General features: G+C 33.3%; 2 protein-coding genes across 11 annotated transcripts in view; one reads left to right on the top strand and one right to left on the bottom strand.

The window, feature by feature from the left end:
- Positions 1 to 157: 157 nt before the first annotated feature.
- Positions 158 to 8,361, top strand: LOC140225897 (uncharacterized; the record flags this gene model as incomplete). The annotated part of the gene is given in 7 exon segments (XM_072305879.1): positions 158 to 198; positions 1,353 to 1,616; positions 2,541 to 2,847; positions 3,693 to 3,831; positions 4,530 to 4,653; positions 5,763 to 5,857; positions 7,014 to 8,361. Coding segments are annotated over 7 exon segments (1,003 nt in total), but the record flags the coding sequence as incomplete, so codon positions are not given.
- Positions 8,362 to 14,633: 6,272 nt separating this feature from the next.
- Positions 14,634 to 23,803, bottom strand: part of LOC109042420 (found in neurons) — a 58,210-nt gene continuing 49,040 nt past the window's right edge. For all 10 annotated transcript variants that reach the window (XM_072305882.1, XM_072305887.1, XM_072305881.1 and 7 more), the window contains one exon: positions 14,634 to 22,918. In XM_072305882.1, the coding sequence (XP_072161983.1) occupies positions 22,594 to 22,918 (325 nt within the window). In that variant the 3' untranslated portion in view covers positions 14,634 to 22,593. The remainder of the gene's footprint in view (positions 22,919 to 23,803) is intronic.

The following is a 23,803-nucleotide window of genomic DNA, read 5'->3' as shown; positions in this document are numbered from 1 at the left end:
TTTCGGTCAGCCGATGATTTGGCTGCCCGAGTGTTACATGCCTTCTTCTCTTTTCATCTCTTCTCCATTTTTATTAGGTATTCAATTTTGTTAGTACTTATTTATGGAAAGTGTAAAAGTGTTTTATTAGGAATTATTTATTCTTGTTTTCAGGAAGGAGTGCTGTTTTAACTTTCAACACTTATAGTTTTACATATGGTAAGTACATCTATTATTAGTCACGTCAGGGTAAATCCATCTTAGTCGAGCTCTGGAAGTACCTTCCTTTCCTGAATCCTATCATTCCTACCCTTACAAGGGTAAATTCAATGTAAGAAAAAGCTGAGCACTCTCCATATATATTTTATTAGTTCAATTATTTCTTACCATGGGATGGATCTTTATTCAGTAATTTTATATAAGTTTTGAGTTCATATTTTTGCTGTAACATGAATTTTCATAATATTTCAAACTTGTATAATAGGGGTATGTTACTAACACTTGAGGTATGAAAAGAGATAAATGAATCAGTGAGAACAAAAACACACCAACTCTGTAACTCAAAAATGCTCATTTTTTAATAAAGAGCGTCAGTTTTCATAAAGGTCATTGAAGTTAACGCATCTGTTCCAACTTAGATCTTTAAAGTGTCCTTGAATACTTGTCTTTCGGCACCAAAAATCTTTTTCTTGTGCTAACTTCTTGAACTATTGTGCAGTTTTGCGTGTGTCTTGATTATTTTCATTTTTTCAAGTTGGTGTGTTTTCGTTCTCACTGATTCAAATATCAATGCGTTCATGATAGACTGGAGAGAAAAGAATATTGAGACAACTTGCTGAACTACCTAGTTTCTAACCAGGGTGTTGGTAGACATGAACACCAGAAAAGTCTGGGAATCCATTGGAAAAGTCAGGGAATCTTACGAGTAGTGTATCGACTTCACAACTTCTAGTTGTTTCTTCTAGTTCAGTCAGTGCCATTTAAGAGAGTGCAAACAATTTGTTAGTGCCTTTTCTCCTAATTTGAATCTCTGGAAGTGGAGTTTTTGTCCACAGTCTAGCAAAAGTAGACTTAACTCAAATAAAAGTAAAATAAGAAATTTAAAAAGAAAAAAATTAAATTTGAGGTTTTGATTAAAGGTAAGGGAAAGTCAGGGAATAAGAAAATAAAGAAGTTATGGAAACTCGCTTAATTTGTGTCCCCTCATTGTCATGGTAGTTCAATACTCAATTCCTCAGGCCAACAACTATAAAATGTTTGTCTAATGGGTTGAGCTTTGAACTATCATGACCGTCACCGAATGAAAGTCATCGATGAACCCCTAGATTTTTCATATTTTTGCATTAAGTACAAATTTTTAATACTTTCAACAGGTCACAACTTGTACCTGTGTTTTGCAAAATTCCTGATGTCCGAGGAAGATCTAGACATGTATGGGTACCCTCGACCTCACGAAAACTATGGCTGTGCTCTCATATCTGAAAATGTTCTTCGCAAAGACCCACCTTACTCTACAGATAGCAGAAGAGTCTGTGAAAAATGCGCAGAGCCGTACACAGTAGATGAGGATGGATATCCCATTGAGGGAATAGGAAAATGCATCTATCATGCCCGTAAAGGGTTCATCAGGAATCGAAGTAAGTCGAAAAGTTCCTTTTTTGAGCATTTTTCAGTTCTAGGTCAGTGACTGTAGGAAGATGAGACCTGGGCACTCCATGAGACTGCATTCCAATTCGGAAGATAAAAAGTGAACAAGTAGATGGACAAAATCTATTGTTTGGGAAAAAGCAGCATAGTACACAGGGTTTTACCAATAACTTCAATATCTTGGCACAAAAATGAAGTTTCTTTTCTTCGCTTATATTTATTCGTTCAATATACGTTTAAAGCAAGGCCAGAAACAGTGACCTTTAATATGGATCATATGAGAGGACATGAAGCTCAAATCAGGAATGTTAAAGATTCCAAGGAGTGATCAGACTCAAGTCAGAAACTCACTTGTTTATTTCGAATTATCATAGTTTGGTGAAGGTAGAGCTCACAGATACAAATATGATTAGCCCAGAGCTGGCAATTAGAAGATCTGCTCTTTATTTTTTGTCGATGTTCACGGTGAAGGCGGAACTTTGGGAGACTTGTTTCCGGAACTTATTATAACCCAGCCATAACTTACTCTGCAAGATCTGAGTTCATTCAACTAATTCGCTCGAAATTTCCGTGGACTGCTGTCATGTAGGCATGGCCTAAGCTTTAGTGCTGGTACAATATCTAGCAGTGCCAATGCACCACTTGAGGTTAAAATATACACAAGAATTTTTGTGGATTTTGACACAGTGGCCTTAAAAATCAAAACCCAGTCTTTTAAATCTGAGTCAATCTTAGCAAATTTTTAAAACGTTAAGTCAAATTCAGGAGTCACTGATGTGAGTCTGACACTAATTTTAAGTTTATTAACATCCATGGCTCAAATATTCCTTTTATTTTCTATCATCTTTTATCAAGGCATCATCTTTTCATCTTGTATGTTTTCCTAGACCTAACAATTCATTTTCATTTTTCAGCAAATAGACATCACGAAGATGTGCGCCACAAATGCTGCAGACAAGAAAAAGGCTCTCCTGGTTGCATAACCTCCAAGTATCATGCTAGTCACAATGTTGATCCAAAATGTCTAACAGGATTCATCACTCTTAGAGATCCTCCAGATGATGGAGAGAAAGAAAACAACGTTTATGCCTTAGATTGTGAGATGGTTTTCACAACTAAAGGCAGGGAATTAGCCAGATTAACAATTATTGATGTGAAACTAAGAACTGTCTTTGACAAGCTTATCAAACCTAAGGGAGCTCTCTTGGACTGTATCACACAGTGAGTACATTTTAATTCTTTATCTCCTTTTTAACAGAATTTCGAAATTTCTCAGCCCCTGAAAATCTACTTATGCCTCTTTACTTTGTCAAACAAAGCAGAATTCCCAACCATATTTGTTCATTGACTTTCTTTTTTTCCTCAAGAACTTATTGTTGCGCTCAAGGGAATAAACCTGAAGGGTTTTCATTTATTGCACACTGTGTCGCTTTTGAAGGACGATACCAGATGGATTTGGCACCATGTCACGTTAAGATGATGGTTGGCCTTTGAACGGTACTTTCTGAAAAAGCATTCGGATCAGCAAATTAAAAATTATAAAAAAATACTTTGAGGGAAAGCAAATTTTGGAGATACCTCTCACATTTGTATTAGGAGCACCGGAATGTGAGATTGACGTGAACGTTGTATCACACTGCACTTGAATTTTAAACAGGAATGTTAAAATTTCTGACTTGCAGTTGAGCTAAAAGGCATTGACATAATGCCTCACTAAATTGTTGGAAACCAAAGGTGGTTGAAACGGAAGTGAAGTTCATTTTCAAAGACTCACAAGCCTCGAGTAGAGTTTGGTAACTTTTGAGGCGAATTGCATCAGCCATCCGGTGCTTTGATAAAGAAAAGTATTAAATCAGTAAGATGGTGCGTCTGATTGTATGCAAACACGGGCCAAGGCCTAAAATGCTTGACAAGTTGAAACTAAGAAAGAGACAGAAGAAATGAGAGGGAAAAGGATGGACTAAAAATCTGTCTCTGGAACAATTTAGAAAACAGGCGTTGCGTAACATGCGACACTTATATTTGTATCAAATAAACTGTGGTTAATGTAATTGTTTTAATTTCAGATGGTCCGGTATTACAGAAGCAGATCTGAAAACAGCAACGGTCTCATTTGAGGAAGTTCAACGTTATGTGAAGAAGTTATTCAATAGCAAAACCATTCTTGTTGGCCATGGCCTTGAAAATGACTTAAGATCTATGAAGGTAACTATCCCCTCAAAATTATATCTGAAGGGTAATTAATATGTAGTTGTTTGATTTATTTACGCTTTCCGCCTCTCATGAAGTTCCATAACGTGTCATGAAGTTCACTTTTTCTTGTGAAAGAAACAGCCACACCTCATTGGTAGGGAATTTTTTTCTTTATTCCTCTGATTTATATCAGTACGCAGCAACCATATTGCAATCCTAGAGCAGAATTCTATCATAGAAACACTCCTTTGTACTATTTTTTTTTTTTTTTTTTTTTTTTTTTCATATTTCTTAATTTCTTAACTTCTTCGAGTATGTTGAGGGAGTAATCCTTTGCCTACATTCAAAAGGCTCTCTCCTATTAACCTCTGATCAACAACCAGCCCAAGTCAACTGTAGTTTGAGACTATTAAACTTGGCTCGCTTTGTAGGAAATCGAATTCGAGACCTCCTGATCATAGAGCCATCGCTGCAATCACTACTCCTCCAGAATCTGTCATCTAGTTGGCACCAAATATTTGGTTGAAAGAAAGCAGGTCTGAACTAATGATTGCCTTGTTATTTATTGTTTTATAAGCGAAAATAGAATTTTAAAGGAAAGCTGATCTGAGGTTCATGGAATCTTCATGGCATCTGAGATCGGGAATGGGAGACTTTCTGATGTTCCGTTTGACTAATGTTATTATATTGATTTGTGTGTTTCCATATAGGTCTTACATGATAAAATAGTTGATACCAGTGTTGTTTTTCCACACAAGTATGCTCCGCAAATGAAAGAGTCACTCCAAAAATTGGCTGAACAGTTCTTACAGAAGCTTATTCAGACTGGCGAAGGTATTGTGAAACCTGGTTTTCTTCCCTTTATATTTTTCCCTTAAAAATGTGATTGTGAATCCAAATAATTTTCAATAAATTATTTTTCTAGTTCATTGGGCTTTTTTGCATGCTCAGCCAGACTCATACAAGAGCATGAACATTGGGTCTCTAGCATGCAAGAACAGTCTTTTTTGGTACCTGCTGGGCGCTGTACATGTGCTGTTTCTCAGATTCTGTGTTGAGGCTGTGTCTGTATTCTTCTTGCACCACCTATAGACCTAAAGACGGTGCCTTGTACTTAAATTCACGGGGAAGGAATGAAGCTGCTTTGCATTTGTGAGCATAAACCAGCAGGGCATATTGTTGCTTTCATGACTTAAGGGCATAACAACACTTTGCAATGAACCCTGTTGCCCATAGAATTCAATGCTTTTCAGGGCTCATCTCAATGCTGCAATGTGCAGTTCTCATCTGGGCAACGAAATGATGCTGGGGGAGCAGGAATTCATGTACAGCAAATGGAAATTTGATGTGAAGTGGTTCTTTTCATTTTAGCTTTGTTTATACTTTGATTTTGCGCAAAATTCCTGAAACAACAATCTTAACAGTGAACAAACTAAGCCATTGCTATGACAGACACTACTATGTGTGGACGGCCATCCTCTTACTAAGCTGGACTCGGTTGTTTCAATCTCCTTTTTACTTAAGAGTCAAGCCAGCAGTTGTGTACTTAGTGATTTATCCTCGGTTCATCCTCCACATGTCTTCTTTAAATTGGAGTTATCCAAAACTTAATCACAACCTAGTGGAACAGTGTAGATAGACTACTACCGCAAGGTCATGTCCTTGGCCAACCCTGTCATCTTGAAGGGACTGAGGGATTCTGCAGTTTTCCTGAAATCAGAATCAGTTTTTAACAAATGCACCAAGAAAACCTAATAGACTTTAAACAGTTTTATTTGCGTCTTGCTGTCAGAACTAGTATTTATTGAACTTAATAAAAACCAACGAAAAAAATGATTTTATGTTTCTACTAAATGCTTTTGCTCAAATTAGTCTCCAAAAATAATTTACGTTTCCAGGCATGTCAAGTCTGTGGTACTAAATTCATTGTTCTTAATTTGCAGAAACTCTGGGCCACTCGAGTGAGGAGGATGCTCGAACATGCATGGAATTAATGTTAATGAAAATAAAAGAAGACTGTAAACAGTATGCACCAAAGGTAAGCTCTTTCATCTTATTTTTTGTCAAATATTGATCCAGAGTTTCATTAGCTTTGCCTCCGTTTTTCTGATTGCAACTCGTATCTCGTAATAGGCTGTGTGTAGATTCAATGTATGATTTTATCCAACTATTGAGGCTATTGTTAAGTGTTTTTTCTACAAATTGACTGTGAAACTGCAAAAATGCGCATCTCGGTCGCAGAGTGTTCCAAAATTTCTGATCCTATTTTATTTTTTAAAAAGAGTCCACACCAACATCATAACTTGAAACAAATACAGAAATATAGAGAAGAAGAAATGCCAAAGTTTTGAAAAATGTTGTTTAGTAGTTTTCAATGCAGAAATATGTATGACGAAAAATCCGCAATGCTACAAACCAAGATACATTTCTGCAGTTTCATCATCCAAATGTTTTCTCAAGGCAAAAGTTGATTCGCCTCAGTTCAAGTTTCATTTAGGCCAATAATTTCATTAATTAGCTACTTCAGCTGTCATCACTGACTGACCAATGATCGTCTTAAGCTGGTTGTTTTGGCCAATATCAATTTTAAGTTAAATATTTTGTGGCGGATGATCATTGTCTGCCAATGACAGCAATGGATTTGGCCTCACATATATTTAAAATAGACCTGTGTTATATTTCAAGGGAGATTATGAGACTGTTAACATCCATAGCAGCCAATTTCAAATCAAATGAAAAAAAAAACTTTTTATCAACCACTATATTAAGCTCTCTCTCCCCCCTTTCTATTTTTTATGCTTATGATTGTCGCCATGCCTAAAATGTTTTTTCAGAATCTCATACCTAACGCAACATCATTTTTGGGGAGGGATAGGCGAAAATCTATATATTGCACAAATTTTCCCACAAATTTCTTTGGTTAAGTGTATGTTTTTTGCCTCAGGCATACTAAGAAGGAAAGGGTCTCTATGTTTAGGATCAAAAGTTTACATTTCGCCTCTTAATTCTCATTCCTTTTTCTAATCCCTATATCATACATTTGGCTCTCATAAATTTTTGTAATTGAGAGTTTTACTTTCTCTGTACATACTTTGATTCCATACCCTTATGCCCCCGTCATTTTTTTTATCCTATCCGAATAACCTCGCCTCTTTTTCACTTTTGCTCACTAAAGAGTTTTTTCTCTCTTGCAGAAAGTGGTAAACCTGAATATTTCCCGGAGATAATGTCTGCCTTTGCAAAATAGTTTTTGGCATTCTTTACTGTTGAAGCTTAAGGATGAGGAATTGCTGATAATTTTTCAAGTAGGTGGTACCCTAGGAACATACAGAACATACAGATTTGCTATTTCATATCTTTCCTTTGGAATTTAGAATTACATTGGACGTAAAGCACTTCATTCAAGTTCAACTGGCTAATTTTGTTGGAATAATCTTTCAACTGCAAGGGTTCTCTAGGAAAATATAAGTATTTCAATTAGAATATTATTAAAAACAACTAAGGATTTTACTGGATTTGATATCCTTTATCTCTGGAAATAGTTGTTACCAACTTGTAAATAATTTTTACACCTTTTTAATTTTATAATGCTCGCAACTGTATTTTGAATTTCTGCAATGAAATCGGGTAACCTTTTTTTGTAACTGTTTATTCAAATTAGCGTTATATTTTGTAAATGTTGATCATTTTTGTTACATAATTGTTGAATTTATTTTGTGAATCAATACAACAAATTTATTTATTTCAGTGTTATGTACATCATTAGATTGAGACTCACCCAGTCACTTGTCGTATTAACCATGAAATACCCATTGACGTTATAGACAAAATACATATATTTTGATAGAATTCATGTATGTATTGAAAATGAATCCCTCTTGAATCTTAACAACCAGAACGAAGGATTGACTAAAGACTGAAGATATTCAATTAATTCACTGTGAACAATATGATGGAAATTCTAACACAGTTAATTCTCAAAGCCTGAATAATGAGTCAGTTGCGCTAGTCACATAATCGTGTTTTGATCATTTTAGCTTATAGATGAGCAAAAAATAATAAGACCCATCCAAACGCCAAGTTTTAAAGTTCAGTAATAACAGCAATATTTTCCATCGAAAAACATGGCATATGATGTCCTTCATTGCAGGTAGTGCACACCTCGATTTCTTTCACCTAAATTTCATCTGCGTTCTACGTCGAGTAACCAGCGTATTTGTGCACGTATCACTGATTGTTTTGAAGCCACGGTAGAAGAAACCATGGTGTGCACTACCGCGCTGGATGACCACACATGTTGTGTTCTTCAATGGGCAATATCTCTGATAGAATTGGTTGTAGAAATCGGGCCTTTGAACAAATCTTATTAATTTTTGCTAATCTATGAGCTAAAACCATTGAAACATGATTCTGTGATCAGCGCAACTGCCCATTTTCCATTCCTCTTCTTCTCAAGCGTGTGTAGTGCTATTCTGTTGTCTATTTTAAGGAAATTCTAGAATAAAGTAAAAGTGGAAATAATTCCACTAGTTTCTATCTAAATTTTGTTAATTTTCTACAGCTAGCCAAGGTTAAATTTGTTTTACTTTTATCTAAGAATGCAAACTATCTGAAATGGTTGCAATGTTTTTGATGCAATTCGAGTCTCTAGTCATTTGCTATCATTCATTCCCTACCCATAGCAATCTTCTTGTGATCATATTAAGACAGTTTCAGGAGGAAAATGGGAAAATTACAAAGGAATTTGATACCTCATTCCTGTAATTGAAACATTTGATATGAAATTTCTTATAATCAATGAACAGATTATTCTGATTTATTTTATTATTTTTCCTTCAAAGGTAAAAAAAAATAGTCTATTGACTACTGACTAAGATCTTGACTGTATCTTATTTCTTTGAAGAGAAAATTGTGCTCAACCCCTTGTATTAAAAAAATGTCCGGTTTATTTGAAAATTGAAAACTGAATCTAATATGAGGCGGCTCAAGCACCACTTCTGTCCAAAAATCCTGTATCTTTATCACATTTCTTCCAAATTCTTCTTTTTGCTTTCCTTTCTAAAGAAAACTAACATATTTTTATGGAGTTATCAAGAATATGTTACGTCTAAAAGACGAATTAATTAAAATCTCACAAATTCAAAAGGTCAGCTTTTTTTAGTGTAAGAAATGCAACAGGTAGTTTGCAGTCACAAACTAAGATACAGGGTTTCACCATCAGAATAGTATTCAAAATTGTCCTGTAGTCATGAAACACTTCTGTCACTTTTGAACAAATTGCGTGAGAGTCTTGACACTTTATCAATGCTCCCTATTCCCAGGTAAAAGGGCAGATAATTTTACGTACAAGTATGAATTACTTCAAATTATATCACTCAAGCATCCTCAAAGCCCCTCGAGGGATCCGATACCTTTGAATACTAGTACCTCAACTATTCATGGTTTCAGCTATCTGGCTCACGGTTAAGGCACTATCGACATTTTTATTTGACATTCATGTCAGCTCATCCAGCGGAGTTGCATGGTATTGAAATCAGGGTGATGTTTCTTCCTGCAAATTCCCTAGCTATCTAAAGCTCTGTAGGGTACGGTCAGCACTCAAAAAAAGATGTGGATGAAAACTTGTGAGGGTCTCACTGACTGCATTTATACCTCACTGTTTCTGTAATTATACAGCATGCTCAATAGAGGTCGACTATTCAGACTCAAATTATTGGTTGACCAAGGTGGTTTATATTTTACAACGTAGCACTTATATAAACTTCATCAAAGTAAAATTCAAAAGAAAAGTCTAACCTATTGAAAAACCTTACCTTGTTCTTTTTCAGATTTGAAATTAGTGCATTCATTTTTATATTTTTTGTTCAGTTGCCTAACATGTTTGTACTCTTATTTTTGTATTTTTTGCCGGTCAAACCCTTGTGCTAGGAAAATAAAATCAATTTTCGTCCTCTGATAATACCCTTTCATAAAATGTCAATTCTCAGGAAACACTATATGCGTACGCAAGTATCAAACCACGTTGTAAAAGTATAAATAAACAACTACTCTCAATTTTAAGAATTTTTATTGATTTATAACTGGAACCAAGGACTTTAAATCATGAAGTAAGAATTATGTGCGATGAATATAAGAACGGAATAAGTAATGAATGTAAAACGCAAAATACATAATAGAAAGCAGTAAGGTTAAAATAATCCTAAAACAAAAGAATATGGGTAGTCTATAAATTCACCGTAAGTTTTTGCAGAAAGGACAAAGTTAGTGTAGAATGAACACATAGATACAATTCAAATGCAAGGCCTCTCTTTAATCTTGTTTTGAGAAAGAATTGCTACATTAATGAATGAGTTTATTTAAATTCTGAAAGAGGTTGAATTACCTGAGGTAGCCTTTTCATCCTTAGATCAAACCCCTCGCATAGTTTGATTGGTGATAAGGGAAAAAAAGTAAAATAGAAAATAAATGGATATAAGTTACTTAGATGAAGAAATGTTATCACTTGATTGTAGAACAATTGTAGAAAAATACCTTTCGGTTAAAGAAAGACCTGGCATTCAATCGATCGATTGTTTATCAATTGAAACCCATAACAGATTATGAATAATGATTTACTTACTTTAAAATTACTCTGTGGAGTAGGTATATTTGAAATTTTCATAGAAAATTACCTCTAGTAGTCATTAATAATCAAAAGTGAACTCTAATAAGTAAAAAGATTTCAGCAAGATTGTTCTGTGCCCTGAATTGTTTTCTTAAATTTGATCAGAAATGTATCATTCTGCTTTCCTCGGCTTTCAATGGACTAAAATTTTGATTAGTCTAGTGGTATTAAGTTAATTATAACATGGGAATCTTTAGAGACTTGACTACAAATCAATGGGCTAGTAAACAAGGTCCGAAATTCAGCACCACCATACGTGATTCCTTATCGAAAATTCACGTAGCATACCATGTACGCATCAGAACTTTCCAAATTCAACACATAAATTAGAAAATAATTGTTTTTGTTCATGTTAATTTTCCCTTCTACCTCACAAAAAAATCAGTTCACTCAAGCAAAATGCAGCCATTTAACTAATTTCGGTTTACCTCGCAGAGGAAGAGTTTTCCTCTGTACTGACTTTTTTCATACAAAATCAAAGGTACCTTGTATCAGTAGAGGTTGGTAATGTGTATGAAATCAAGCTCTAGTTACCCTATTTGCGTAACTTATGGATTGATTTCAATGCCTAATTTGGCTCATGTTGTTCAGCGTTTTTGGGGGGAGCAGGGAATTGGAATTCACTGTTTATAATGCAAACTACAAACGTTAGTAACTTTAGTAAGAAACTCACAAGTTAATTTTAGAAGTTTTCGATCGATTCAGTGAGTTCTGTGTGAAATTTTGATGAGAATCCATGTGCTTAGTGCTTAATTTCTCAACCTGTTTAATGATCCGTTTAATTTAAATTTTAATGTCAAGAAGTTACTTTCAAAGATGATGGGTAGAAACTTGTAGTATGTGAATCTTGCGTTTGCCATCAGACAGAGTCTGCGCTTTTTTTCACCAAATAGAGATCGAGGAGACATTTAAGTAATCTCATAAAATAACAGGAATGCTCTGCAAGTTTTCTTTCATGTAAATAATTGTAAATTAGGAACGAAGTCTTTTCTTTCTCAGCAAGTGTCGCATAATTTTTATACCTACATTTTCAGATGTAGGTATCACTAAACACACGGAGTAAAATTATCAAAATACTTACACATTAAACCAATTCGTTAATAAGATAATAATCATCTATAAAAATATCAGATATAATAATTTCTGTCAAAATACTGAATACATTGGACATAGGAAGGATACCTTCTTGGGAAACCTTTTTTTTAAGACGTACCAAAGCAAACACTTTTTTTCCCCCTATCAGTGCGCTTTACTTCATTATGCTCATAATACTTTCTATTAATCGAATGACAAGTCATACCACACCCAGTAGTGGGTAGATGGAAACTTGTTTTAAATCTTATTTCAATGTCTCCTAGAGTCCTATCCCCAAGAGATGATTATCGCCTATTATATGCATTTCTAAAGTTACTTTGATAAAATTTGTGTAACCTTGGAAATGAAGATAGAAAGAGCGTTTTGTAGTACAATGAATGAAGGGGAGAGTGAAGCATAAACCCGTAAGGACTGATCATCGTTTATTATGAGCTAAATGAATCAATCAAAATTATGAACCATTCTCTCTTTGACAGCCACAAGCAAGTAATTCTGGTGCGTAAGAGCTGTGTAACTGAGAACCAGGATTATATATTTTCATCACGTCTTTCAACCAGAGAGAAAGCAATGAAAGAAGAGACACATACTTAAGAAACTGGTTTTAATTTCCTAATATTTTAAATGTTTGAAAAATGGAACTTTTGTTACGGAAGTTCAATTTGTTTCATTAAAATAACGAAGATTTTAGCTTTAGTTTTATCGAATTTTCAACAAGTTTCTGCATGGACTTAACGCACAAAAATTTATTCTCACAATATTTTGGGACAAAACTCGCAACCAAGACGTTTCCTTTTCTTTTCTTTTTTCTTAAAAAAAAAAAAAAAGACTCAAAGCTATTATAAATTGGACACCATGGAAAATAATAGGTAATAAGTACAGCCTATAGGTAAAGGTAGGTATGCACTTTAAAATGGTGAGTACGTAACCAACTGAATGCACATATTACACGTATAAGTTAAAAAAGTTTAACTTTTAACATTGAAAGGTAAGTATAAATATCACAGGTTTTACAAATTTACTTATTGCCATTAAACAAACAATAAGTTGACTGAATAAAGATGCTTCGTCAAATTTATTCTCTAAAAAGTAAAAAGAATCCTCGGAGTAAAAACACATTGATTGATTGATGTGAGGAATAATGTTAAGTACCTAGTTTATTTATAAGTTGATGAAAACTGAGACTGCACGGACAGAATTTATGTAACTAACTGATGCAGAAGTCGATTCAAATTGTCATGATAAATAAAAAATAGAATGAATAAATAAGGAATCAAACATGATATCAAAGCATCCAGCGGGCTAAGGATTATGCAACTGTCAAATACTTAAGAGAAATAAAAATATAATACCTAAAATTACTGTGTATTTTTACGTAACAAATGAAACATTAGATTTAAGATCTTACCCTCAGTGGGTTTTACTTTCCTCTGGAGAGGAATGAACTTAGCTCTGAATCACTCACTGAAGAAGAACCATTTTTAATTTATATTCAATGATCTCTCATCATTTATGTCTGAGATCCATACAGAAGGAAAGGGAAAACGTCAAAAATTCCAGTGTTTCACGTGAACTTCATACTAATCAGACCTTTTTCCATTTAATTATTTTCAAGAAATATGATGCTATTTTTAGCTCCAGAGAAACTATTGGATTTCTCTCTTTCAATATAAACCTTTTTCTAAGTTAATTTTCTGAGGACTCAGGTAAAAAATAACATTTTACTTGCAGCCTATTATTGAGATGAACTACCTACTAGAATACTAGATAAAATCCCCAACATAAGGAGAACGCTTGGTTTCGTTAATGAGCAGGTATTGAAGGATTCGATTCCGTATCCCAAGCAAATTAGTGAAAATAGTATGTCTGTTGTTAGAGCAATCTTCATTTTTTTTACGGATTAATTTTCGGTTTGAAGGATTGAGAAAAGGATTTCCCAGCACCACCTTTTGAGTAGGTATCTAGCCAGTACGATTTCGTGTTGTCTTACAAATGTATTTTTTGTTTGTTTGTACTTACAGCAAATTTTCCTTGAAAAATTATACTCAATGAGTGAATCTTCGACATTATACAAGTAATCAATATATTTTTGCAAAAAGAGATGTTCCATTTCAAGTTTTTTAGACTGCACATTAAGCCCAAAGAATGAAAGATCCTTGAGCGCGATTCAAGACTGAAGGGTCGTCAAGAATTCCCTTGAGAAATTTTCTCTGCACTTCAGGAAATTATTTTAAAGTGTGTAGCTAAGCTTTCACTAGACAGAGCACCGCCGATGATAGATTTCCTTCAACCTGAAATACGTCCCCATTTTTGACCATGGATGCAAAGTTCCAATTCACCTCTCTTTTACCCACTCTCTCTAATCCTCTCAGGAGAGCATTGAAAGCAAGCTTTCCATGTAGTAATTGAAAGATGTCTCAGAAGTAATTTTCTACTAAATTTCTTTTACTCTTGGAATGAATTATTTAAAAAAGAAGCATGAGGCAGATATTTCATCTCTCTCTAAACCGTATATGAGATAAAACTTTGAAATTTTTTTGTTGTATCACTCATGCTAACACAAATTTGTGATGAGGTATTTGTTTTTGAACACCCCATAAAACATTCTTAATCATGTTTCTGCTGCCAGCAAGCAAATTAGATGTGTTAAGGTCCTCAGAAATCCTAGTCTTTAAATTTTTATAGGCTACTTGATAGAACTTTGAACGTCTTCATCACTGTTCTCTTTCATGAATTAAACTTATCCTCTTGGAAGACCTGCTTTTTAAGTCTTGAACCACTTACGGAAAAGAGTTTTGAAAAAACTGGATATCAACATCAGGTATGAACTTTTTGTCATGATATACATTTGTTTAGTATTGCTTCATACCAATTTAGTGTAAGAATAATGTCAAAAAACATACTTTGACCCAGAATTCAATACTGATAATTTTACTACGTGAAAATTGATGGACACCTACAAAAAGGACAAAAACCCCCAAAATAAAATGGTGATAGTGGCTCAGTATGTAAAAAGCCTGTTACTGATAAATAAGACAGAAATAACTTTTACCAACGATTGGTGTTGTTTCATTTATTTATTTATTCAATATCGCAAAAACAAACAAACAGAAAATTGAAAAGGAAAAAAGAAAAAAAAAAAGGAAAAGATAAATGATGCCACTAGACGAAAAGTAAATTTCCTATGTTATAAAAGAAAGAAAGAAAAAAAGAAAGAAATCAAAAGCATACGTTAGAAAATTGCAAAGTTTAACAATAAGAGAAGTTTCAACTGTAGTTGAAACTTTTCAAAAAAATCAAAATTATGTCAATTAAGAAATGTAAACTTGTAAGAAAATCTACAAGATTTTTTTAATGGAATTGTAGACAGATTGCACAGCTTTCATAGGGAAATAAGATAACATAAATGTTCCTAGGAGCTACAACTGGAAACAAGAGCTCTAAAACCTGCGGTTGGTAAATCTTTCGATTTTGCATGTGGTTCCTGACAAGCAAAATTAGGAAACTTCGGATTGGTCGAACCCGAACAAACTGGTGTTTTCAAATGTGACATTCACTGAAGTTCGTAAAACCTAATTTACACGGAGATCTTCAATATTTTTATCCGTTTCGTTATTAACAATAAACAAAAAAAAACTATCAATGAAGATAACAGTCAGGGATCAATGTTCCAAGATTAAGTACAAATTTAGTCAAGAGAAGCGAATAAAAAATTGTGCCAATTAGGTCAACCTTTCGGAGGGGTATGCCAAAATATTCTAATTCAAAAGAAATATGATATTGCTTGAAAATGGAGAATTGAAACTAGATGAGCTGAAATGAAACTCAGATGTGGCACACTCTCAAAGGTTTAAATTAAATTACTAGAAACTTCAAGTTTAAGGACGAAGTACTATCAAGTTGAAAATTTAATTAGCTGACTTAGAGCTTATAAGCTTCAAAAATATATGTGATGATGACAAGGAGTTGAATTGGCATGAAATCTCCGGCAGGAAAATCTTTCCAAAGCTGCATTGCATAAAGCAGTCATACAATGGTATTGAAAAAATTACTCTTTAAAAAATTTCAAGCGAAAACTTAATATTTTAATTGGTGTGAAAAAATGCTTAAGAGCTGACAAGAAGCAGCGAAAGCAGCGTTTATAAAAATTAATAAATTTCCCATTCAAGAAAAAAAAAGCCCAATGTAAAGTTGTAAAATGATGTGATGTCTCAGAATTGATACAACCAACTGTAAACATTTTGTTACACTAATTTGAAACACAAGAGTCGTATGAGAGAGAGAGAGAGAAGACATACGAAACCAAAGTGATAAAAAGTAGGACATTAGCTAACTGGCAACTAAATAAACAGACAAACAAATAAATAAATAAATAAATAGTCACTTAATAATTCGTGCATATAAGTACTGACTAATACATATTTTATCTAGGTTTTTGTTTTCAAAAAATATCATTTAAATATAATACAGAGTTAAAAATTTAGTAAAAAATTTTTTTAAAGATCTTTAAGCAGACTAGAAATAATTTTTCTTCTTGTATCTTTTGTCTCTTTTTCGGTCAGATAAATAGTATTTATACATGGTGAGAATTTTTTATACACGAAAAAATTATTTACACTACCAGTGTTTGTAACCAACATTATCACAAGAGCCTAGGATTTGTTTTGATCCAATGTACGATTCTCTAATTCCATTTTTCTACAAACAGAAAAATAAAAGCAGCTGACACGCAAAATTCTTTTATAAATATAATATCACTTTTTTTTGCTTATTTAACTAGTACCAAACTTCTTTACCTATACAATTCGGTACTTAACGTAAAAAGGAGGTACACAATTTTTACCACAATTTTACCGCTGACACTTTGAAGCATGCAAAAACTTTGCTCATTAGACGGCCGTTAAATTTCGATTAAGCATGTTCCCTCTTTGAGTGAATTAAATTGCAGCATTGTAGTATTAGATATATAATGTCATTCTGCAGAGGACGACCTTGAAAAACTGCAAACTTTGGTAATTCTTATTTTGCTAAAGGACTATCACAATCTATTTTTTGGTTTTAGATGAATCTAAGATCTATATAAAAACAACTTGGTCAGAAAAAGAATTAAGTTCTAAATGCCGGTCCTTAACTGGTTCATTTCAGACAGTTTGCTGTTTTTCAGAGATAGTAAAATGAGACATGAGTTATAGTAGGCTGTGAGAAAAACTGTAAGATAAAAATTTTTCGATTCACAGTTGAAACTACCTGATGATTTCGATGAAAGAGAATTAAGTAATTATGATAATGGGTGTTATAAAATAATAGTTCAATCTTTCTCTCAGATAGAGCTATAAAATTCTAATGGTGGAGACTCTAGTTCCTCGAAACACAAGGAAAAAATATACCTACTCGCTTTTTTTTTCTTTTTATAGCTTGGGCTTAATCACAGTATGTATGCTTGAAGATATTTTTTATAGTTTGAAATGCAGACAGGAGTACTTAAAGAATCAACTACACTGTTGTCCTCACAGCTGAGTTATTGTTCTGGCCATCATTCTTCAAGTGAAATTTAGCTTTAAAGAACTGCCTCTTTGGTCTTTAAAGCAGACGATAAAAAGACAAACGCAGGAACTTTCTCATACATGCTGATAAAATCATAAGTACCGGTGACTTTCTTGATCACTCTTGAATTTAACTAAGAACGATTTTGATCGGAGGACAATTAAAGTTTTGGAAGGAATGGACTAACAAATTAGTGAGAAATATTTATTCCCCCCATTAGAGGGTTTCAAATTACCTTGAGAAGGCTTCAACAAATATGGCAGACACTGTCTTTACACACATTCGATGAGTTCATCAAATAAATGGATAAGTAAAGTAAGTGAACGGTTGACAATAAATGTTCTTTGAACAAACAACCTAGGATTTTGAGTCAGCATGAAGTTAATACATGAGCATTGTTTGTCTCATGCCAAATACAAGCTGATAGAGCTCGTTCTCAAGCCAGGAGCACAATATATTCTAGGAAACAAATGAATATTTATTTTACTTATAATATAATCTCCAACAAACATTAATTTTTAACAAATATAGTGAGTTTTTCCTTTTTTCAACATAAACTATTCACAGTCGTAAAGAGTTTTAATGACTAGTGACTGCTCACCGCATTAAGTTACTTCAGAGAAATTCCGTTTTGATGAAAACTGAGTGACATTGCAGAGGGGTCATTCGAAATATTCACTGCCTTGAAATTGAAAGAAAAAAAATTCTCATGAACTGGATCAAGGTGAAAATACAAACTTGCTGATTCAGAGACTGTATCTAAGAAACAGGAAAAAATTAATTTATTTATCACAAAATATCTGGATCAAATTCTGCTTGGATACTTTAATTTTCTTTCCTTAGTTTCGTATTATGAACTCAGAACTGATCGATGAGTATGGTATACCGATAAAATAATTCCAAAATGTAAAATGACTTTAAGTTCAGTCAACGAATTGAATGGCACAGGCAACTCAGGCAGCTAGGCACCTCGATGTCCATCTTTCATGCAGTGCCACTTCATAGGATTGATATTCAAAACTAAAAAGATCGAGGTTCAAAGGGCAAGAAGTAACTACAGTAAAGAACAGAGGGCCGAAGGAAGTAGATAGACAATACAAGGTGGAATGTTATTTCCATCAAATATTAAAAAATACTTACTCTGAAATGGGAGGTCTATCAAACATTGGGATGAATAGCTATTCAGAGAAAACATACACCTGCTCAAACAAGCCAGCCTCTGTTTTCCTATCAGTACTTAAAGCAAAGAAATTCATTTTTAATTTTGCTTTACTTTTGATTGATAAACTTAATTCAAATGCCACTTGCCCTTGATAATGATAATATGCTGACCCCATTTAGAAAAGAAAGGACATAGAACAACTTGGTTACTGTGAAATCTCCGAAGTAACTTAGATCAGCAACAGTTTAACATTACAAATTAATTTATTTATTTAATAAATAAATTGAATTATCCACTTGATGAGGTACGTAACAATTTAACCTAGCTTTGAGGAAAAGAATACACTAGTATGATAATTCTCATTTGAGATCTTGATTAAACGAATCTTAAATCTAGGAGGGAAATAATGAAATAGAAATCAGAGAGAGTACTAAAATCCAGACAGATAGCAAATATTTCGCTTGCAAATTTTGGTTGGATTCAGTAACATTTTCTTCCAGTGTTCAGGAAAAGAAACTCGGAGGAGGGATAAACAAAGACTCCGTGTTGGGAGTCAAAGAAGTTGATCAAGATAGGAAAAAAATATAAAGTTCTTCTGAACAATAAAAATTCCATACAAAATTTCTTGTTACGCTATTTTTTAATTTAAATAATTTTAATAAATATAAGTTTAAAATATTTAATAAAATTTGAGCTTTATGTGCAATATATTGAACATTTCAACAATATAAAAGTATCTCGAATTCTTTAAAAATTTCAATAAAACATGCCTGTGTGCAAGTCATGCCGACTTTTGACTTGTAAAATTGGAATTCAAAAACTAGTCTGTAAAAATTTTAATTCAAAAATGTCAAACTTTCCCTGTCTATTGTGTTCTAAGCAGTTTATACAACACTGTCTTCCACTTAAAGCAGTTTTAAACAAATTCTCATTACATGTTTAAAAACCGATTCACTCATTTCATATTCCTTGATGTCAGCTAGAAGATTCGGAAGCATACGATTGATTTCTAGACTAGATCAAAAAAAGCTCAATTAAAATTTTGTTGCTCGAATTTATTTAAACCAAAGAGGTGTCCGAGCAATGATTTGGTGAATAAATAAGTATGATGGACATTCATAATTGGAAGACCCCTTTATATTTAACTACAGACAGGGAGAAATATCATGGCAGAAAAGAGAGATATAAGCTGCCAGAGGTTGAAAAAACTATGAAAAAATCATAAATAGGAAAAGTGCCGTGATCGAAAAAAAGTTGAAAAAAAGAACTTGCACATTTTTGAACAAAACTCTTGTAAGACTAGAGATACTAGTTGATAAGGTGATGCAATGATTTAATTTGTACACAGACTGGAAAAGAATGAAAAATTTAGGAGCCATACTCAATTCCCATTTGGTCATTGCACTAAACTGACTGATATCTTTCCAAGTAATGATGGATGCTACTAAGCTACAAAAGAAAGGAAACTTCTCTACAGTTATGCAACTATACCGATTTTTTTGGTATTGTTGAAACAGAGGAGAAATTCATTTTAACTAGAGTTTCCAAGAAAATTAGCTACTGAGTATTAGTGAAGCTGAACCTTATTAAAATGACACAAGAAAACTTGATGCCAGTCTTTATTATTAGTTTGCTTTTCAACATTCATGAAAAGTAATTTTTTACGAGAGGTGGTGCCAAGAGGATACGTTTTGTTTTTTAACACACATTAATTTTTGTACTTGTGACAACACCCCCTTTTTCATTGGCTTGATGGTGTTATCGTCACCTGCCACTTTGGAGAACATCAGTGCTTTTGGTGTAACTTGTTCTCCATGTCAGTTTAACATAAGTAAAATATCTTGTACTTTAATCTTTTCTCTTTTTTTGTTCTTCTTAGTTATCTCAGTCACTTGGACTCCTCTGTGAAATAAACATTAATGCAAACAAACGAAATGCATTATAAAATTCAACTTTAATACGATGACCATTTCAAGATGAAAATATGCAGGAATTTGATTCAAGTGTAGAGTATGGAAATGGAATACGGCTACATGAAAATGAAGGGAATTCCTCAAAAAAAAGTAAAAGGGATACAGAAAACTGAAAAGCACAGTCAACTTTAGTGAAATTAAGAAAAAATATTAGAAGCTACGCAGCATTAGCCAGAAAACGTAAATTAAATAAAATGATTTCAGGTGATTTTCATTTCTTTTTCACACAAAATAAATAGACAAAAAAACGAAACTAAATAAAAGTAATCTTCTTCAAAAACTAAGTCTACAATTGGTAAAAGCTGATTAATTTTTGGTCAAACTAAATGATAATGAAGTAAGTGAAATATTCAAGGAACTAAAAAAGAAAATACTTCTAAACTGACATTGACACAAAACGACACGAGGAAATGAGAGACAATATTTTACGTGAGGAACAAAATAGACAAAAACCATAAAACTAAAAATGTACTATGAGATGTAGAATAAATTATGACATAAGAGAGGAGGTGAAAAGAAAATAACGCAACAAAACTTTCCGCATTCAAGCTCTCAACAGCTATGCATTGAGTTTGTGATGGTAAGAAATGGATCTCTGCGGAAAACTAGAGCAGGGGAAAAGAGTCTGCTAAATTTGATGATTTCGCTTAAATAGTCTGATTTGTCTAGATATTGGCTCATTCTAGCTTTGCTGAGAAATGAAACCAACTTTAGAGAGCTCTGAGAGAAGCCTAGGTACATCCCTTAGATCTGAATTAAATTAAATCCAACTGAGACTAGACAATTTACCAGATAAAATATCCTAGTAATCCATATTACTATTTTTATATATATAACTACAAAAAATGTACAAGTATAAAAAAGTTCAATTAAAAAATTGAATCGGTTCAGTGTCGGGCCAAGAATCAGCATCATTTAGTTGCAGAAGCAATATAGGGTAGAAAAAACAAGAAACAAAAAAGAAAGAAAAAAAAAACTAAGGAAAAAAGCCTTATTTGTACACAAAAATTAGAGAAAACCACAAAAAAGAAGAAAAAACGACAAGTAGTCAGGAAACATAAATACGATTACAACAAATACGAATAAGTACTATGGTGATTTGAATCTAAAGCTAAATTTTCAACGAACATTATCTGAAAGAAAAAGGAAAAGATGGTAGTAAGAGTAGTAATTATTGATATTAAGATGATAATAATAATAATAATTAATCATAATAATAATGGTTAATAAAGATAAGAATAATAATGCTGATGATAATAATACTTATCGATAATTAAATTTTGATAATTATAATGAGACAATACTAATAAATGTAATAATACGAACATCAAAAGTAAGAAGATAAGTAATTTGAAAAATAATTATCATAATAATACAATGTAATAATAAATAATAATGATGATACTATAACACAGAACATGCTTCTGATTCTCGGCGTAACACTGAACCCGCACCCGTTCTGACTAGGCATTGCATGGCGACACTTGAGATGAAAGCTCACGCATTCGCAAAACATCATTTCTTCAAAGAGCCACTTTTTTTTCTATTTAATGGAAGTTTCATTCTTAGAGGCAACCAAAATATCACTTTTCTTCTCTAGAATAATACTGCTTCCTGGTGCCAGAAAGCTGTCCATTTTTTTCATTCAACATCACAAAGGTATTCATCGTACACTAATTATGGTGCTGAGAGGAACGAGGAGTCTTGCAAAGAATTTTACTGATCATAAAACTTTTAACAAATTCACATCTTACACTTGGATATAACTATTCACAAAAAAGGTGAAAAATCGAGGCAAATGAATGATGCAGCTCTGAAGGAATTAAATTATTGCACTAAATAGCATATGTTTTAAGGTTTATTCAATCCCTTCGAATAAAAGAAATTAAGAACTTTTAGATTAAAGGCTCTTAGACTCCAAGAGATTGACAGGCACAATGTTTTAAAGGCCGAGCTAGCATAGCGGAGAGAGAGATATGATGCCTTACCAATAAGTAGCTTCCACCTGTAAGTATCGATATTAAATCGCTCTCTATCAAAGTTGAATCTCATAAAGTAAAAAAAAATGAAAATCTGAGACTTTAAGTCAAAAAGGGAACTAAAATTATGCATTTTCAAAATGCATCAAAGTAAAAATGAGATGCTTCTCAATGTACTGAACGTAAAATAAAGATACTTCAAACAACTTTCCAGGTAACACTTGGAAAATGAAAATGGTTTCAAAATGATTAAAATTTTTGAAAAGAAACTACCTACCAACTTTAATAGAGAGTTTTAGGTAAAGATTATTTTTATAAAAATGACTAGCTATGATTGATTCATGTACCTATCGCACCAATTTATGATGTTTTACTCTTGTTGGTTTTGAATGAGACCTGCAAGACTCGGTTGCCCAATGTGTATCCATTGAGTGATTGGATAGCAACAATAGCTTCATCATAATTTGTCATTGTAACAAATCCGAAGCCTTTGCACTTGTTGGTCTGAAGGTCGCGAATGACTTTCACACTTTGAACAGCACCAAATGGACCAAAAAGCTGCCACAGAACATTCTCTTCCGTTTCTGGAGCCAAGTTATACACGAATATACACCAACCGGAGCCATTCATCGTGTTGCCAGGAAGCATTGAGTTGGCCAGAAGATCCCCAGCAAGAGGTGAGTACCTATAACAATGAAAATTATTGTTCAAAGCATTTTCGGAAAACAGTTTCGGTAAACAACTGAAAGTACCTAGATGTATAGAAAGCAGACTTTTCCCTCATAGAATGTTCTGAGAGGGGGAGGGGGCCAACATGATTTCAACATGTGTAAAGGAGAGATTCAAATATTGTCAGTTGAACTTCAGGCTGAGGCTTTTCTACAATGTGAAAAAAAATTGAAATTAAAGAAACTAAATCCTTATTTACAGCCCTGAAAATGATTTCCTAGATTTACATCGCATGTTGGGAGGATGAGTCCTCTGTAAAAGTCATACATTTTTGTTGTGTATTTTACTATTTAACGAATGTTTCTTCCAGTAAAAACCTAGAGCTCTGTGTCTGGTGACGTGTCTTAGATTTTCCCATATCAGGTTGCTACTTTTATTATTTCACTTTCTGGGGAGAGGATATAAATGTACATACAAGAGGAGCATGTGTTATGGAGATATCCTTGCAGATATTCTAAAAAATAAAGGGGAGGGAGCCATTGATTTTGGAAATAATTATACCCAAAGCAAGAAGAGAAAAAGGAAGGAGAAGGTGACGGACAGATGGGAGGAGAAAAGTAATTACTCGATCATTTTTTCTCTCGAGACACTACAATTCTTCAGCCTTCCATACTTAACAATTGCTGACATGAGTTTGGAAAAAGAAAATCCTTTGTTCTGCGACAAAGGTTAAACCCTTAGAATATGAATAACGAGGACCCTGAGAACTATTTGGCTCCATTTGTTCTAGCACATCAAAAAGCAAATAGACTAGCTATTTACAAGAAGAGTGAAGTTGATGATGATAAAACCGAAATTTTTTTATCACTTGGAACAAAGGTTGTTCCAGCCCACCATGATA

Source organism: Bemisia tabaci, unplaced genomic scaffold (assembly GCF_918797505.1).
Source record: "Bemisia tabaci unplaced genomic scaffold, PGI_BMITA_v3".
NCBI classification, from domain to species: domain Eukaryota; kingdom Metazoa; phylum Arthropoda; class Insecta; order Hemiptera; family Aleyrodidae; genus Bemisia; species Bemisia tabaci.
This window is presented reverse-complemented; position numbering and strand designations above follow the sequence as displayed.